The 18,856-nt window shown below is 41.9% G+C and overlaps 1 protein-coding gene across 1 annotated transcript in view; it reads left to right on the forward strand.

The window, feature by feature from the left end:
- The window catches only part of TMEFF2 (transmembrane protein with EGF like and two follistatin like domains 2), a 221,549-nt gene extending 216,047 nt beyond the window's left edge, over positions 1-5,502 (forward strand). The window contains exon 10 of the mRNA XM_090045214.1: positions 5,171-5,502. Coding sequence (XP_089901340.1) covers positions 5,171-5,267 — 97 coding nt within the window. The 3' untranslated portion in view covers positions 5,268-5,502. The remainder of the gene's footprint in view (positions 1-5,170) is intronic.
- The last annotated feature ends 13,354 nt before the right edge of the window (positions 5,503-18,856 follow it).

The raw sequence follows: 18,856 nt of genomic DNA on the forward strand, positions 1-18,856 counted from the left end.
CTGCTGCCCTTTTCAGCCACATGTCCAGAGTCGCCCCCAGGGTCTCCACAACCCAGTGGGCGAGATCTGGCAGAGCAGGGCAGGGAAGATCAATGCCATGAGCCCTGGCAAAGTGCCCCTTACCCACTCAGCAGCAGCGAGGGGCACAACTCCACATTGCCACCACTGCTCTTGCCAGGTGGGCACAGGGTGCCTCGCCATGGCTGCATGAGGCTCATAGTGGTGGCATCCATCTTCCTCGCCATGCTCTGCTGTGTTGCACCGGGTCTTACCTGCTGGGCTGTGGATGCCCCAGGGAGTGGGGTGGGGAGCCCAAGCCTACAGCAGACAGCCCACATCTGCGCCCCCCCCCCTCCCCATGGGCTCTACTCTGGCTGTTCCACTCATGGAGGAAGAGGAACTGGGCTCCACACTCTATTCCACTGCAGCATGCCCAGGTTCGGGTGCTTCTTCAGGGGTACAGGGGGCTGGCAGCTGGGGCCCCCTCTGGCAGGGTTGGGGGCCAGGAAGCTTTTGGTGGAGAATGAGGGGCACAAGCAGGGGTGAGGGGACTGTGGGTGGGGAGCGAAGAGCACAAGCAGGAATGGTGGGGCCTGAGAGTCCAGAGTGAGGGGCAATGGTATGGACATGGCACCAACATATCAGGGCTGCTCAGCATCACAAAGCAGGGTGGGGAGGGGGATAGCTGCAGCGGGACCCACATCCTGGTGAGTGAAGGGGTCAGGGGAGCTCTGATTTTCCATGGTTAAAAAACCCAAAGCCAAATGCTAACATTTCTAGGTATTTAGAATTTATTTTATTATAGTGATTGAGGCACTGGTAAGCTTCCAAAATGCTTTAAAATTGTAAATATATCAATAAAACATTGTGTTCAACTGATACATATGTATATAGTGGCATTTCATTTTAATCACAGAAAAATGAGGATTTGGGGGTTTTTAATCAGAGAATTTGCATGGAAAAATTGTGATTTTTTTTTTAACAGAGAAAACCAGGATCCCTGATTATAACTTTATAACTCATTTAAGCAATGGAAGTACTAAAGCAATTTGATTTTGGGACCTATACGTTAAAAAAGGATCCTTTTTAACATAATTTTGTTCCTATCAATGAATAGCTAGCAAGAGTAGAATATTAGAAAATCATAATATATATGTTGTCCTTCCAACAAATCACTTAATAATGTGTACATTTCAATTCAGTTATTTTGACCTTGGATGCAATGGCTTCATCATCATTATGAGAATTCATTACCTTTTAGAAGGAAGTCCCACTGCATCCAACCAATTTGTCTCCAGCGTACATTTATTCTGCTGAGCTGAGATGTCTTGGGTTCACCGGATAACACTCCTTTTGTCCAGTTCATTACCCCACCAGTGCCACTCATCTAAATATATGCCTACCATTCACCTAACTAAATCAAAACCTTTGAACCCAACTTCAAAAATGTATGTTCTTTCTTCACTGTTAGAGCACCTTAGGGCTGATGTTTTCTCTCCCCGTGTTACTACAGTTACAGGAATTCGAAGCTAAATACAGGTACTGTTGCCACTACTTAATGCCAGCACATACCTAACTTGCATCTCTGGAGTACCCTGAAAATATTCCTAACTGTGCTTATTAGTTATGGTGTAAGGATCCAGTTTTCAAGTGTAGAGGCCTAAAGCTACATAATATATTGTTAGCTACCTAAATGTCTGTTCAGTACCTAGGCACTTAGAATGGGTTTTTATGCATCCAGATTTGAAAAATGGATCTCCACCTCTTTTCGTTTCTTCAGTGACAATTTACAGGTCACATTTAGATGTAGGTACAGGCATTGCACTAGTTCTGTTAATTGATGGCCTTCTCTTGCCAGTAGTCAAATAAGCATTGTTTTGGATTTGCTAAGAATTTTGGAAACCCCTCTGATTCTTAGCGTAGTGTTTTTTTCTTTCTTTTGTGGCATGCCAGAAGGTCCTGTGTTGCCAGCTCTCCTGTTCAGCAGTCAAAGGAACAGGAGTAGTCTGAGATATGAAGTGGCCAGTATGCACGTGACACATTATTCTGTGAATCATCCCTGTATTTATTACAGTGCCTTGATTCACACCTTTTTATGAACAAGAGGTGAATTTCATAGATTTCATAGATGTTTAGGGTTGGAAGGGAGCTTAGTAGATCATTGAGTCCAACCTCCTGCCCTGGGCAGGAAAGAGCACTGGGGTCAAGTGACCCCAGCCAGGTGCTTGTCCGGTTTCCTCTTAAAGACCCCCTACCTTGGGGGAGAGCAAGGTAGGGGAGAGCACCACCTCCCCTGAAAGCCCATTCCAGTTCTGGTAACCCTTACCATAAAGAAGTTCTTCCTAATGTCTAATCTAAATCTGCTCTCTGACAGTTGTGGCCATTGTTTCTAGTAACTCCAAGGGGTGCCCTGGTAAACAGAGCATCTCCTATTCCTTGCTGTCCTCTCCCACAAATTTGTAGACAGCCACTAGATCCCCTCTCAGGCTTCTCTTGCAGAAGCTAAAGAGATCTGGGTCCCTCAATATCACCTTATAGAGTGGAATGAGACACTGTATCAAAAGCCTTTTAAAAATCCAAGTAATCTTGACTCCTGCGTCTAAGCTTTTTGTGACCTGGTTGTAAAAAGAAACAAGATTAGTCAGGCAGGATCTACCTGCTGTGAGCCCATGCTGATTGCCCTTCAGCATTATTTTTCCTGCTGGACTCCCACAAATGTGATCCTTAATAATTTTTTCAAAGGTTTTCCCAAGGATAGAGGCGAGACTAACCAGCCTGTAGTTACCCAAATCCTCCTTCTTCCCCTTCTTGAAAATAGGGACCACATTGCACCTTTTCCAGTCCTCTGGGACCTGTCCTGAGCGTCATGAGTGCTCAAACAGTCGTGCCAGTGGTTCTACTATGCCACTGGCCAATTCCAGCACCCTTGGATGAAGATCATCTGGGCCTGCTAACTTAAACACATCCAGCCTCTAAATACAGAGTTTGTCATGAAATCACATGCTAAGCAAAGTCTCCATGGTTTCAGAACGAAAGTTATGCCACATCTGGTAACCCCATAGACAGACACTTAAATTTCCCATTATGAAGATGGCCTACCACTCAGCCTTCATGAGCTAAGCAAAATTAAGAGCATAATTATGCAGCCTTTGCTCTCAATTGGAGTAGTCCCATTAAACTTCCAAATGAGATCTTATCAGGACAAGCTCACCCTTGTTTTGTCAAACAACTATGTAATCATACTTCCTGACTTGGTAAGCTCTTAAGAATCCATCTAACATTGCTTTTCTGTCCATGAAAATATAGCCTTTCAGCAGCATTTCCAGGGTGGGGCCTAATTTCTACTTAAAGAGAAAAAAATATATATTTCCTCTTCCATTCTGATTTTTCAGCTGGTAGTAAAATGTTTTTCCATTGTATTTTGCTTCCATGGCACTTTCTGCAGCAGTTTTGAAAGGCAAACATTATATAAATTATCAGTGTAACAGAGCAAGGGTCATGTTGTCCTCTCATGTATAATCAATAGGATTTCAGGGATTGTAAATGAGCTCAGAATGTGGTCTAAGCCTGCATGGAACAGTAAAGCAAGGAAATACAATGGGGCCTTTCCATGTCAGTATGGTCTCTTGAGTATTGTAAATAATTCTCTTTATAAAGCTACTTTGAGGGAAAGGGCCATTATGCTTATAATGTAGAAGAAATTGCAAGTGTGCTTGGAGGATCTCTGTATCCTTCCTGTGTTGCTGTTGCATTCCAGAAGACAAGGCAAAATGGTCCTCAGATGAGAAAGTTTGTTACATTAAGGATGAGGGGGAAATCAGTCCAGAGTTATAAAAGAAACATTTTGCTTTATGCTCTGCCATTACTACCTAGGTTAACCGGAGTAAATATTTAAAAGATTTTCTGTTTATGGTTGTCTTTTTACAGATTGCCATTTTTCTATTAATACCCAAAATGCAAAGGGAACATATATTTTCAGAGGCTATTGCAGTTGTGGTTATTTTTACGGTTAATACTTGTTGTGGTTAATTTTATGCAACAGATTCTATTATAACTCCTTGCTGGGCGTGTCTACATGTGCATTTACAGTGCAGTAAATTTAGACCCTTACCAGGGTCTAGGGCCTAGTCTTTTTGCTGGTCTGCCACACTAGGATATTCCTTCTGCTTCACCCAGACTGTCTCTGGAATGCCACACGTCCTGGACACTCGGTTTTTCCAGAAGGACTTACTCTGCCACAGTTGGCTATAACTCTGGAAAAAATCATTTTTTTCTACATTCTGCCTTCCATAAAAACATAGTGTGTATTTTATTTGAGGGTGTGCTGTATGCAAGGCAGTGCAAAAAGTAATTTTCCTATTGGTGAAAAATTATTTTGAATAGCCCTAAAGCCAATACTGCTTGTAGTTAAAAGTTGATTCATACTCTGAAATAACTTCCACTGAGCGGTGCACAGCCTTGATGTGGTATAAGAATTTTGCTATGACAGGCATCCAAATAATACTTGAGCATCTGCAGGGAGTGTCTTTTTTGACTAAACACTGTAGTGAAGGAATGTTGTGTTGTACAGGAATCCTTAAGTACATTAGCTATTTTCATGGACACTTCTAGGAACTGTGATTTCATAGCTTTTCATAAGTCATATCACAGAATATTTCCTCCTCTCATCTGCCTAGCACTTCACAGAAAAAAAAGAAAAAAAGTTTCAGGGAATTATGGTATCTGGTAAATATGTGTGGGATCTTCCCTAGTCTGTCGTCTTTGGCTGCTTGCTGAAAATAATTGTACTGAGAATGAATATGTGAGATAGGAATCAAGGAACGTGCTGTAGTGCATACTTGTTACAAGGCATCGGGGTAAACCTTTGTTCACACAGCCGTAGTGTTGGCATTAACTACTTTATAGTGCTGGCACATAGAATTTGAGTGCTCTCTTAGACTGGTTCAGGGCATAGAAGCTGGTGTTTTTCAGTGGTTACCCAAGGGAAGAAGAATGTCCTTATATTATCTGAGTCTACTTTTCACCCAATTGGGGAGGATGATCTAATGACGGTGAGAGAGACCCGATTCCCCTCAGCTTCCCATCTTCACATAATCTCCCAAGCCATTGCGTTAAGCAAATACCTTGCTAAAATTTGAGTGTTTATTGGGGTTTTTTGCCTTTCTTTCAGAAAATGTCCCAGAAGCAACAGAATCCACAGACAGAAGCAAAACACAGGGCACTACAGTTCAGACAACACAACAAGAGCATCGACCAGGTTAATTTAAAGACCGCATGTTTCCACAATGGCAAAATTAACTGCAGAGAGCTTGGACTACAAAATACAGTATTATAGACAAAAGATTAAGACAAGATCTACACATGTTGCCTTGCATTTGTGGTAATCTACACCAATGAGAACATGTACTACAGCTATATTTGATTATGTATGGATATATTTGAAATAGTATACATTGTCTTGATGTTTTTCTGTAATGTAAATAAACTATTTATATCACACAATATAGTTTTTCTTTTTCATGTATTTGTTATATATAATAAATACTCATTGATGAGAAAAAATGCTGGCTTTCTTAAATGTGCTGTATCTCATGTGTATAGTCTTTGGGTCCTAGTAATGGACACTAACATATCATTTTCTTATTCCAGTTCTAGTGGCAATTCTGTTTCTGCTGGATCCAGTGGGTAGGGTGGTTCTAGGATCAAGCAAAAGTATGGGTGTGAGCAAAGTGAAGGCTATGAGCCTTGTCACACAAGGCACTTAGCATACATTATAGTTATTATCTGAGACTGAAGTGAGCATTATCGTGCCCTGTTAAAAGTTAGAATGTATTACAAGTAGTCACACACTAATGCTACTACAATATCAGCCCACTTTGGAAGGGCTGGAGCTGGCTGTGTCTCCAGGACACTGATCTGGCACCAGGTGTCACAGCTTGCCCATCTGTCCATGAGGATGGGCAACCCTCATGCCCAGAGCCTGACTTCTCACTGCCACATGCTGAGTGCCACCCAGCCCAGGAGTGCCTGCCCCTGGCATGCCACTGCCAGTTGGGTCTCTGCCACTGGTGGCGGAGCTGAGGGAGGCACAGGGGGCCAAGTCTAGGACAGGGTGATGCTCCTGTCACTGGCTCTGCTCCTATTGCTTTGTCCTTGGGTGAGACAAGTCTTTGCTTCTGGATGAGGGAGAAACCAAAGTGAGCCAGGTCTCTGCTGCTGGCAGCAGGCAGAGGGAGGCACAGGAAGCCAAGCCTTGGAGAGGGTGCCACTCCTACCAATGGCTTCCACCACTGGCAGCAAGACCACAAAATGTTTGCATTATCTCCATGGAGCAGTCCAATGATAACTGAATACGTGCTGCTTAATACAATCTGGAGACAGTCCTCCCACAAAAAGTTGTAGCTTTACTACAACACAAGTGCACTTAGCACGTGTTCTACTGCTTGAACATAGGGATGCTCTTTTTAAGTGTAATTAGCATGTCCTAAGTGTGACGTGGCCTTAACTTTACCTATATAGAGGAGGAATAAATATTTCAGAGTCTGGAGTCAATTACATTTCACCAACCTTGTTCCCCCTCATGTTCTGCCTTTACTTCCCCAAGGCATTTTGAATCATTGTCTTCTAAATTAAATCATAACTTAAAGGGAAATGGAAATTCTATCTGACTGTTATGGGGATACACGGAGGATAATGTTTCTATTTGGAAAGGAATTAGGTAACTGTCAAGGTGGACCACAAACACACATATTGGTACTGCATGCAGCAATCTTCAACTCTTGGTCACTGGGGTGAGTGAAAATTGCTTCTTTTTGTTGAGTGAAAATTACTAGGTAAAAAAAAAAGTTAATAACATAATCACAGCTGAAATGCCAGGGCTGTTTGTTCCTTATGAGTGTGTTGATATAATTTATTTCTCTTCAAGGAGAAGGTGAAAACCGCTCTCAAAGTACCTCATGAATAACTTCATGGATGATCCCACTCCATTATGTGTAATGGTGGGTATACCTCAAGAAAATAAGAAAAACTTTTAGGTTGTACATCCAAATGATGGATAAGATATTAAGGTATTTCCATGGCAACTTAAAACCTTTGAGACTTATCCTTTAAGAAACAAGTACCTGCTCTGTGTTTTGTTACAAAGAGGGGATCTTAAACTTTAAGAACATAAAGATTGGAGTCTGAAAACCTCATTCATGAATAGTGTCTTGCTCCTAAATAGGTTTTCATTGACCACAGACTATGGTACTATTCCCAATTTATAAGGGTGTCAGAATCTGACCCTAAAGTTATTATAAAATAAGTTGCAATGTACTTCTCCACTCAAATCAACTTACTTAGCCCTGGCCTGGAAGAAGACACCCAAAATAAGGATTAAGGACTATTTCACTTGTTATTGCCATGCGACAGATTGAATATGGGTCAGAATTGGCCCTATTAAATTCATGGACTTAATTGAAGTCCTTATTCTATCTGTTATTGGGTTCAAAATTAAGCATAGAGGCTGCAAATTTTGTTTCCTACCACTGACTTCAGCATTACCAAGCCTGGAAGTCACTGTATCAGGATGAGCTCTTTAGAGAGTGTTAGGTATGATCAAGTTATTGCTACTTTTCCATTGTTCTTCCTAATACGCTTTTAACATAGATTCATCTTTCTTGGTGATATGATCTTTGTTTTTGTCTGGGTTTTTAAAAGTGAATAAAACATGATGGCAACAAGCACTTACAGTTAGTTGCCTATTCTGTGCTGATTGTAGAGTGTGTAGAATTACTGTGGTTTCCGCTATTTTCACAGTTAGTAGGGCAGATGAAGTAAGACTTGCAGTGTGATGACTGGCAGTTTACCCCTGTTGTGGAGCTGCTTCCTTTGAGAAACCATCTGCTTTAAAAAGGTGTGGGGGTCCAAGTTGATTTTTAGTTTTAGTAACTCCTTGCTCATGAGTGATCTTCTATATTTCTACAAAATAGAGCTTATTTTCCAATTAGAAAAACAGAAATCAAGTCAAGTCAGAATCAAGAGCAGGAGGATAGGGAGCTGAGATGTGCCTGGATCACTTCTGTGTTCAAAAATGGGAAAATGAAATCAGTGAAACTAGATTTTATTCACAGTTATTCTTCTAGAATAGCTCCTACACTTCAAGGATCAGCTTCAGACAATGCAGTGTATGCAAACAGTAATAATGTATAAAGCATTAGTAGCAGGATGTGGCTGGACAGCCTAGACAGTTTCAGCACCACAAAAAGTGACTTTTACAAAGCCCAGTAATTAAGGTATTGTTAGCTCTTATGCTAACTCAGGCTAAAATACCCCTCCTAATATTGTCATTGGTAGCTGCCCCTATTTGTGAAAATTGAAGTAAAAAAAGGCATTAAATGCCTTTATTGCATTACCTGTAACTAGATAGGCAACTTTGAAAACTGTTGTATAAAAGAAAAGCTCCAGTCTCATTGAGATTACTGTAGTCAAGAAAAATGGTTTTGCAGTTGGTGTCCTGGACTGGGACTCCTGAAATCTAAAGTCAGTTTTCTAGCTTTCCTGCTTGCATTCCTTGTGAGAACCCCATCCCTTTCTACCTATCTGTAAAATGGAAACAATAATACTTGCTCCCAACATTTGTCTCACCAATTGCCATCACATGAGCAATGAGAAGTAATTTTGATGTAAATGGGAACAGAAGCCACGGTATCAGAGTGAGTATTACAGACATACAGTATGATGGCCAAGGGCATTACCAAAATAGGAGTTCTGCTCACTGGTGTTTACAGAAGACAAATTCACTATTCGATTGCCTGGAGATATATGGGTCAAAGCTGCCAAGTAGAGCAGACTATTCAGAAGTATTGTTTAGGTTGGAAGCGACTGGTAGCAAGAGAAAAATTACTTTCTTAGAAGTGGAGGTTGCGAAAGAAATAGGAGGCGAAGCTCAAATGTTCATCCCATCAGTCCTTTCAAATGCATGCGACTGAGCAATCTAGTTCAAATGCTGCACATTATAAAACAGTAAAAAGAAGGAATTTATAATTAAAGTATGACTGGACTATAAATCTTATAAAGACACTTGACTTTTCCTTCCTTCTTGCCAGCAAAGGAAAGAAATTTTTATAGTGCATCCTTTCCATGATGATGTTTACCTTTTTAAATCAGATGTACACAAATGTTCCTTTCCCCACAATTATAATAATACATGATTTACATAAAGTTATCTCTTCAGTCATCTGAGTATTGAGGGAGGGAAAGGGCACCGAATGTTAGCCATTATTTTGCTTAGCTTGTCTACCTCTCTCTGACAGATGACTAGTACTGTGTCAAATAAAAACATACTGTCCAATGAAGGTGTTTTGCAATATATTTTTCTTGCTTCTATGGGAATCATATTCTCTAAATCACAAATGTCTATATCTGGGCAGCAAATGATGATCTCAGCTTTGCAGCAGTTTACCAGATATGAAGTTGGATTGCTTTGTAGCAAAGATCCAGAAGCCTGAGACTATATATACCATGCATAGTTTAACCCACGGGGCGGGAACTGGGCAGGAGGTGTATAGGATATATCACTGCTTCCTATTTTACAGAAACAGCTTGGAAAATTTTGTCTTCAAAGAGATCTCCAAAGCTTCTTTGAAAACAAAATGATTAAAGGCTATCTTTTCTCTCATCCTACATCAGACACATCTCTCGCTACACCCTAGCTTTCACCCCTTATTATATATGCAGCTTTTCCATAGCAGTGAGTTTTGCTTTAGATTGCGAGTTATAACATTGAATTAAAAGTGAAGTTTGTTACCACACATCAAATGAACCCATCCCATTAGTCACGCATGGCCTTTCATTTATTTGGGGGGCGGGGTTTTGTTCTTGTCATTGTCATGCTGTTTTGCAAGGGTTTGGCTGTTTTATACAGGAATTTAAAGAACCCAGTCACTGTGTTTGTAAAGCAAACTGAATACAGACAGGATCCACCTTTCATAGGCACAGCTAGCTCCAGTTATAAGTAATAGGAGTTGTGGATGATCTGTACCTCTAAAATTTAGACCTTAACAGCTAATTTCAGTATTAATTTGATCTATGTGAATGGGCTACAACCAAACCTCTAGGGACCATTAAATCATGGTCTGTTTAACACACAGACTGATGTTTCATTGTTTTTCCCATCATGTAAATGATAGTCATTATGGTATATTGGCTATTAAGTTGAGACCTGCAGACTCATTTCACTGAAAAGCCTTTAAGGACATCCAAGGATAGGATAGTCAAGGATAGTCTTATCTTTTCAGTTAGATGATTGTTTGAGCCATGACACTCAAAACTGCAACCCTGACATTTTGAAATGAAGTGTTTATTGTATTAGGTGCTTTTATTTTATTTTAGAATCAGTTTAAATAGCAGGTCTGTCACAGCAGGAGGGCTGCTGAAAATGAAGATCCAGTTTTTAAAAAAGATTTTTTGTCGATGGGGTTGTTTTTTCAAATATTGAATGTGAGCCACAGAGCAGTAAAATATTCTGCGGTCTCACCCAGTAGCAGCCAAGACTGCATAATAAAAAGCATGTGAGGAATCTGTTTTATAATGCTAAATAGATGGCATTAACTGTGACTTGTAAATAAAAAGTAAGTACTGTTTAGATCAGCTGAGGAAACCTGTTAGCATTTGGATAAGTAAGCCTCAAATAAGGCCTTGGGATTGATCTTTTTTTGGTGGGGGATTTTTCCCCCTCCCAATATGGCTTATTTCTGACCTTTTCTGGGTAGTAGGTGAAGTCATTAAATAGTTATGCAAATGACAAACCAGAAACACCATAAGCAGAGGGTAGAATAGCTGCATTTTATAAAACAAATGACCAAAACTAACAGACACAGGGGCAACCCCAGTTACAGCTGCCCTCTAGATCATTTTTCTCAGGTCAAAGCACTTTACCCTCTCACCACCCAAACATGAAATAAGAACTATTTAAAGGTGAAAAGTGTTAACAAAATGTAGTAACACCTCATAAAACTGCTCGGAGAGGAGCTTCAAAAGAGCCTTCCTTTACATCAGGTCAGCCATAAATGAAGTGTAATTATTCAGTATAAATTTCCGCTTCTAAATGCAAATGTACATGATGGAACATTACCTTCTGATGTGGAATAGTGGCAACTTTGGGTTTTATGGCAAGGAGCTTTCAACTAAATATGGAAAAGCTGAGTGGTGAGCAATAGCAGTTTAATGTGACCTGAATTAGAGGCTATAGATTGTACTTTCTGCATGTTTTACATTTTCAAATAAAAAGAACCTTCTTTTTTAATGGTTAATAAAAAATGATTAGTGCTCACAGGGCACTGGTTCTGACAGACACAAAATGTGTTAGTGGGGCACTCTCCAACACACTAGAAGAGATTAAGCCGTTTTTTTGTGGAATACCTCTCTATTACGTGTTTGCAAGTTAATTTTTAATGTAATTATACTGTTGCTTCCTTGCTACAAGCAAAATGCTGTTGTATATCCAGGAGCTTTGCTGCAGTGTGCAAACTGGACCCTCATTTCCACCAGAGCTTCATTTGAACTGCTTTAGAGAAAGACAGTTGGTGTAAATGCAGCTGTGGAAAAGGGATAGCATAGTATAATGAGCTTACCCCAACGCAATCACCCAAGTCCTTGCTAAAAGGAAAATAATTTGGCTGCATGTAGCTGTTAGCTAGCTTAGTCAAGAGAGACCAGTTGCTCCAGTCCTATCCACCATCTTTTGTGTATATATTGTGTATCTTTCTATGATTACAACTGCACTTTGAGAAAGGTTTTGGTCTTTTGCTTGACAAAATACTGAGCTTTGAACTGTAGGTGGCAATATTCCCAAACAGGTAAATGCACCTCTTTAATAACTGTCAGTTTGCTCACCTTTGGAACATACAGCTATACTGATGGTGTGCACTTTGCTTATCTCTAGTCCAGCAGTCTGAAATCCAAAGGAAAACATCACTTCTCACTGCCTGCTAGGATGCCTACAAGAAATCAGTCAATTAGCCTTGGGCTATTTGGTGAGGGTGAAGAGTGGTTAGTGAGAGCTGATTATATATTTTTTAATGTTTTTAAATGATACTGGCCCACTGCACATAGGTGCATATAGACCCTAATCCCATGGCCCTGAAGTCAGTGGGATCTTTGCCATTTATTTCAACTGGAACAGACTCAGGATCACAACTAATCTATGTGCCTCTGTGAGCTTGCCATCATCTCTTCTTCTCTCACCACCATCTTGTTCCATTCATTTGATGTGCCTTGTTTTAAATAACATGGTAAGCTCTCTGAGGCAGGGACCAGATCTTCCAGAATATTTGTATAATGTCTAATTTAACAGATCCTTGCTACCTGCAGGGACCTTTGGATACTAGTTCAAGGCAAAAAGAAAGTTTTATACACACACATATACTTAGTACTAGTAAAACAAAGCAAATAAAGTAATGTTCTCAGCCACATGCGCACACATGCGTGCACAGGCACACACGTGTGTGTGTCTGTGCACGCACAAAGAGAGTGAGAGAGAACAACTGTAAAGGAGCATTACACCTTAGCGCCAGCCATGTTAATTGGGCAGAACTACAACGTTCAGAATATCTGCCTGCTTTGGTATGTGGCCTCACAGTTCTTTTTTCACATACAGATTAACAACCTGCTCGGCTTTTCCACTTTGCTAACAGAAAATGTGCAACGCTAGCATCCCAGCAGCTTAACAATCTAGCTATGGAGACGAATCCTGTGTAAAGCACCTTCTATCCTGTTTTTTTAAACCACATCTCTTAGTGGATTACAAGTCTGTAATGGGTTTCTAACAAATAAACTCCGCTAGAAGAATCAGTAGAATCAACCAGCAGCAGCAAAGCCTTGCTGAGTGGTTGCCATAGTGCAGCAACACAATTCTATACTTAATATAATTACTAACGATATTTACTTGGCCTGCAGGACTGACTGATACTTATGCTTCCTGAATTTTGTTGGCTGCCAATATGTCAGCAAGTGCACTTCAGCACTCTGACTCTTAGCAGAAGCCCTAAACAGCATAGGGCCTGCATGCCCATTAAACGACCTCCTGAATGGGAAGTTTCTGGGACTATAAGTCAGTGGCCAAGACAAAAGGCCCATTGACCTGGGGGTTTCTTCCCATATGAACCTCTTTAACTCTGGGAGATCACCTCCCCACTGCAAACTCTTCAGCTCTCCCTTCACCACCCTGAAGAGGTGCTTCCCAGGGAACTGAGTGACACTCCACAAAATTTTCTAACCCCATTGATTTCAAAGGGACTTCCTGCATCAATAATGATGTAGGACCAAACCATAGGGAAAGCAATGGATGAAAGGGAGTATTTCCAATGTTAACTCCTGAAGTCTCACCCTCTCTCTCTCTCCCTCCCTGGTCCACCCCCTCCCAGCTACCAATACCACTGTACCTCTGTCACTGCATGGACAGACTTGAGGACCTTTATAGCTTTACTATGTTTTTGGCATTTGCTTATGTTCTGCTCTTTTGCAGTTCTGTGGGTTTGTATCATCCCTCCCTTTTTCATTGTGATTTATCAAGGGATGGACAGACATATTGTGTGAGTTGTAAATGTAGTCATTTAGTTTATTAAGCATTGTTAAGGGTGCCCCGAGGTCTGTGTGCATGTGGTGCCATCAAACAGAAATTGTTGTTATTATTATGGTTATTATTAGTAATAGTCATTTTCATAGCAATATGTCTAGCATCCAGATGTCTTTCCATCTTCCAAACTCTGCAATGCCAACACAAATCTGTTATGAAGACAGATGATTCCAGCTACTGCTTTATACAGTTTATAAGCAGAACATTTTACACAGATAGTTAAAAAAAAAAAGATGAATGAAAGAGAAGGGCATAGTTCAGGCAAAATGAATTGAGCAATGCATAAAAAGACAACAGATTAGAGAAGGTAACATTTTAGTTTAAGTGTTTCATCATTATTAATTCATTTGGTGTTCATTATGATAATACCAATCATTTGGAATTCATTTGGTGTTTATGTGGATGTCATCTCGACTTCTGTATAAATTCCAAAGTAATTCAGCATTAATGTGCTATTAAAAATTGTCACCAGATAGTACCTTCATTACTTCACCAGCATAGAATAGTCTTGCTTTTCTTCCTTTAGAATCAAATTTCAGTGTTTATTTTGCTTTCATCTTTATTAGGGTATTAAAGTGTAATGTTTCTGTTTAAAAATTCTCCTTATGCCACATTAGCACTGTCTTCTTTGACAGCATCAAAAATATGCAAATAAAAGGTTTTTAATGGTGATTTTTCATTTTGTTGCTGTCATTTGACTGAAAAACAACCAAAGATGTTTCAGCCTATCACAACAGTGAAGTTACTGAGCTGATATTTATGTTCAGAACAGATGACACAAAAACAAATATGTATGAAATACCATCTGTACTATGTTGATTTCTTTCTTTTCTTATAGACACAATAGTTTGGTTTTTTCTAGCCCATTTATGAAAGCAAAATTCCACTGGTGAGAAAAAAAATTGCCATTTTTGCCTAAATGGGAGGATGTGGTTTGCTAAATTCTGAATATATTGGGATCAGAATTCAGCCATAGGTTGAAAATGTTTTGGGTTTTGTTGTAATACTGTGGGGGAGGAATAGCAGTAACCCTTTTCCTTAAATTCTCTGGAACATCCTTTAGCTAGCCTTCTATATTGTGCAGAGGGGATGCCATCAGGCCAGAGAAGTGCCTTTTCCTTACCAAAAAAGGATTCTGTTCAGGTTTTGCTGAGATATAAACTGTTAAAAAATATTTCTCTCACTCTAATGCCTTGGGGATGATGTTGGCAGTCTGCCAAATGATTGCTGCCCAAGAATATTTGGAGGTTGGGCTGATGCCATCACCAAAGCCACAGTATTAGTTTCACTGGAAACAGCAGCTGAGTGAAGGGTTGGGATGCTGGCTTGAGCAAGATGCTCCACATTGGCCCAGTCCAACTTCAGCAAAGGGGATCACTCTTCACTAGATCTGCCCAACTCCTGGGAAGGGGGAAGCAAATCAAAAGGCAGGATAGTATGGGCTACTTTGTATAAATATTCCCCTGATAGAAACTCTGGGGTCCAGGTGCTGTTTCTCTTTTAAAACTGCATCATTCTGATTCCTGATGTTATGTATTTAAGGGCATAACATCAGGACTGAAAAAGGGGCTCTGAACTTACTTGGAATATGAACTTACCTGGAATAGCAACCTAGAAACTAACTCATTATTTTCAAGGCTTCCAATAGCTACCTTTAGAGAGCAGTCCCCCCACACTGTTTTTCTTGTGCAATTAACCAGATATACAGTAAATGGTGGAGGTGGGGACTAAATGTCACTAGACACTTAAGCAGTTTGTGTAGTTAACTGATAAGAAGAAAACCAGTATTAGTTACAATGTAAATAATAGACAACACATTGAAACTGGTGGCTTATGCAGCTAAGCAAATTATGCACGTATTCAGTGTTCATGTAAATAAATGCACTGTGATTGTATCGGTTCTTTAGTTCCAGTAGCATCGACCGTAATGAATAGGTATGGATCCTACATTGTCATTGGTGGGGAGTTGTAGTTCATGTGACAGCACGTCTAGCTTTTCATTAAACCAAAACGAAACACTCCAAGGAATTACATGCAAAAGAAAACTGTGTTGAGATAATATTATTTAGGTTATACAGGCAAACACTTGTAGATTAGGAAATGTAAGATTAATAGCTGCCCCTGAACTTTCATTCAAACTCTTTGAGCATATACATTATGAGTGTGGTCTTTAATGACATAACAAACTAATCTTTGCACAGTACCCCTACTCATCCAATGTACAGAAAGTGTGCACATGGGGCAGATTTAGGGTTGCCCAGATAAGTCTGGCATTTCCAGACTTTTGTGGGTATGACAATGCACCATCTTTCTCACAACAAATGGTTTAGAAACTGCTATTCCCCTTAAAATACAGAATACAGCTGTAAATGTTACGATTTATATAGTATTCCACCAGAAAAAAAAGCTAAAACTGACTAACTGGCTCCCTCTTCGCAGCCATGCGATTGCACTCAATTCTTGCCATTCCTTCCGTATGCTACTTAGTGTTATCCACCCTATGTGATCCATAACTCCATTGGCCTTATTGTAAATGATAATGAGCACCCCCAGCTTCCACTGGCTCTATAGAAAGTTGTTGGTGCCTCAACATTGTGCCATCCTTATGCAGTAATGGCACTTTTCAAATAATGGACTAGCAACTGAGGGAAAAGCAAGGGATGTGGGCTTGTATATGTTAGTAAAACTAATTTCAGAACTGCAACAATATTCTGCCTTCAAAAAGATCTCAAAGCACTTTTCTGAAGGTAACTGAATGTTATCATCTTCATTTTGGAGGTGAGAAACTTGAGACACAATGGGTATGTACCACTGCAGACATACGCCAATGAGAAAAACTAAAGCAATAAGGATTACTGTGGAGCTGCCTATTAGTAATCTCTTTGTCTGGCTCTAACTGGGCATAATGTACTGCACAGTAAGCAGTTTTTAAGCCAGTCTACACGTGCAGGCATTACAGTACAGTAATGCTGTGTATGGTCCAACTTGGGAGTAAAGTTAGTCCCAAGTCAGTCCACACACACAGGGTTACTACACAGTAACACGTCTACATGCGTGCTACTGTGCAGTAACCACTTGGTCGTAAATTTGCTACCTGCATCATGCTGGCATAAGTTGGTGTAAGTGTGCTACCTGCATCAAGTTGGTGTAAGTTGCCATAATTACTGCACAGTATGGGCACACACGTGTAGATGTTTACCCATACTGCACAGCAATTTTCGGTAACCGTGCAGTAACCTAAATTACTGCACGGTAAGTGTGCGTATGTAGATGTACCCAGAGGGCTAGCTGCTTCCTAACTGGCTCTAATCCTTTGTCTGGCTCTGACTGGTGAGCAGCTTCCTAACTGAGGGACTATCACCAAATTCCCAACTCCCTCAGACTCTTGTTAGCTAATTTATAATTTTTATTACTATGTGCCCCATTAGCTAGATCCATCACACAGACATTTTATCCCGTCCTTGGATCTAGGGGAGCTTCAGCAGTATTTCTGTAGTGGGGATGGGGGGAGCTTCAGCAGCATTTTGGTGATGTAGGGGCTTCACCCAGGCAGCAAGGAGACATGGCAATAACAGCAGCACTGTAGGAGAGAGGGGTGGAGAGGTGACTGTGTTTCAGGCTCTGACAGCAGGGCCCAGAGGCAGGTTGGAAGTGGCCTGCATTCAGAGCTCACCTCCATTAAAATGGACCCTCAGAGCATAATGTTCTGGTCTACAGGGTGCCAGGCAGCACCATGCAGAGATAAGCCATGCTAGCCCTGAGTGTGTTAGCTCTAGACTAAGAAACAATACATTAGTGTGGCACTGCTCACAAGTTAATATACCTGCTTCTCAACAGCATTAATTCGCCTGAACACAGCAGTGTGCTAGTACAGCTGCACTGCTTCTAGAGGTGGCCCACACAGAGTCTCTTGAGGCATCTCTTCCTCATTTGGTTTTGCACCACATAGATATATCCACTGGGCACATCCAAATGAGCCCACATGTGCCTCTTGCTGCATCTCAAAGCAGTTTGAGGTGCCACAAGAGACATGCTAGGAACAAAAAAAAAAAATGTTCCCTACACTGGATATTTTCAGTGCAGGCTCAAAATTTGATACCTGGATATCCAGGTATCAAAAACAAACAAACAAACAAAAAAACATGTAGCACAAGGCATTGTCTAGGACCATGCCCTGAGGCAACCAGAGGCTGGGGTCCTCCGAAAAGAGACGCTCTGGTGGCCAACCAGAGTGTCTCTATGGCTGCCTCTTGCGCCAGTGGTTCAGCACGCTGTCTCCATGTGTGGCGCAGCCTGGACTGGTGCAGGCTGCACCCTGATGGAACCAGGCTCTGTCTGGGGGACTGGGGGAGGGAGGGACTGGAGCCAGGGGCTGTGTGGATGTGGAAGACTACTGTGGGTGTGGGGGGCGTTGCTCAGAAGTGGTGGGTTCCCCCCCCGGCCTGCCTCCCCGATGGTCCACAACCCCTCCCTCTCCTGCAGCAGCAGCGGCCATCAGGGTGCTTGGGGCCCTCCTGACACAGACTCCAGTGCAACTTAGCCCTGGCCACTCGGCACTGCCTGTGCCACACTGGGCAGCTTCGAGCAGCTCTGGGCCACTCAGGCTGTCACCCAAGACCCAGCACTGCTTGCAGGGACAGAGTGTCATGATGCCAGGCCACCTGTTGCATCTCTGGGTCCAGGTGCAGGGGATGGTCCTGAGCCTTCAGAATGTGTACACCCCTGCAAGGGACCTGGAGTTGGCAGATTTCTTCCACCAGGCAGCCACATACATCAGCACCCTCAACCCCCGCATAGCTGTGGCTCCCCCCACACTGGGGGTCACATTGGTGGGGCCAGAGCTAGGGCCAGGGACAGGTTGAGTGGGTATGCTGGCTGGTATAGTGCAATGGTCCCCTCAGGCACTGGTGATCTAGGCTTAGGGGCAGGGCCCTTGCCCTTTCCATCCCCAGCTGTGGAGGAGGCTGAAGAGGAGCCCTTCCGACTTCCCTAGCCCCTTGATGATCTGAGAGGTGGCTTGGGAACCCCTCCAGGGGGCGCCCAGCCAGGGGCAACCCCCTGGCCTTGTTGGCTGACTACCAGAGTCCCACCTGCCCCTGCAGAAGAAGTTGCAGGCTTCTGCACCGCCAGAGGAGGATGGTCAGACTCTGCCTCTGGGGTGGAGGCTGCAGGGGCATGCATCCCCTTAGGGGCTTGGCTGGGATCTGTCCCCATAGTGGGGACTCCAGGAAGTTCTGTCCC

Source organism: Crocodylus siamensis, chromosome 4 (genome assembly GCF_052110815.1).
Source record: "Crocodylus siamensis isolate JL-2025a chromosome 4, ASM5211081v1, whole genome shotgun sequence".
Classification (NCBI taxonomy): domain Eukaryota; kingdom Metazoa; phylum Chordata; order Crocodylia; family Crocodylidae; genus Crocodylus; species Crocodylus siamensis.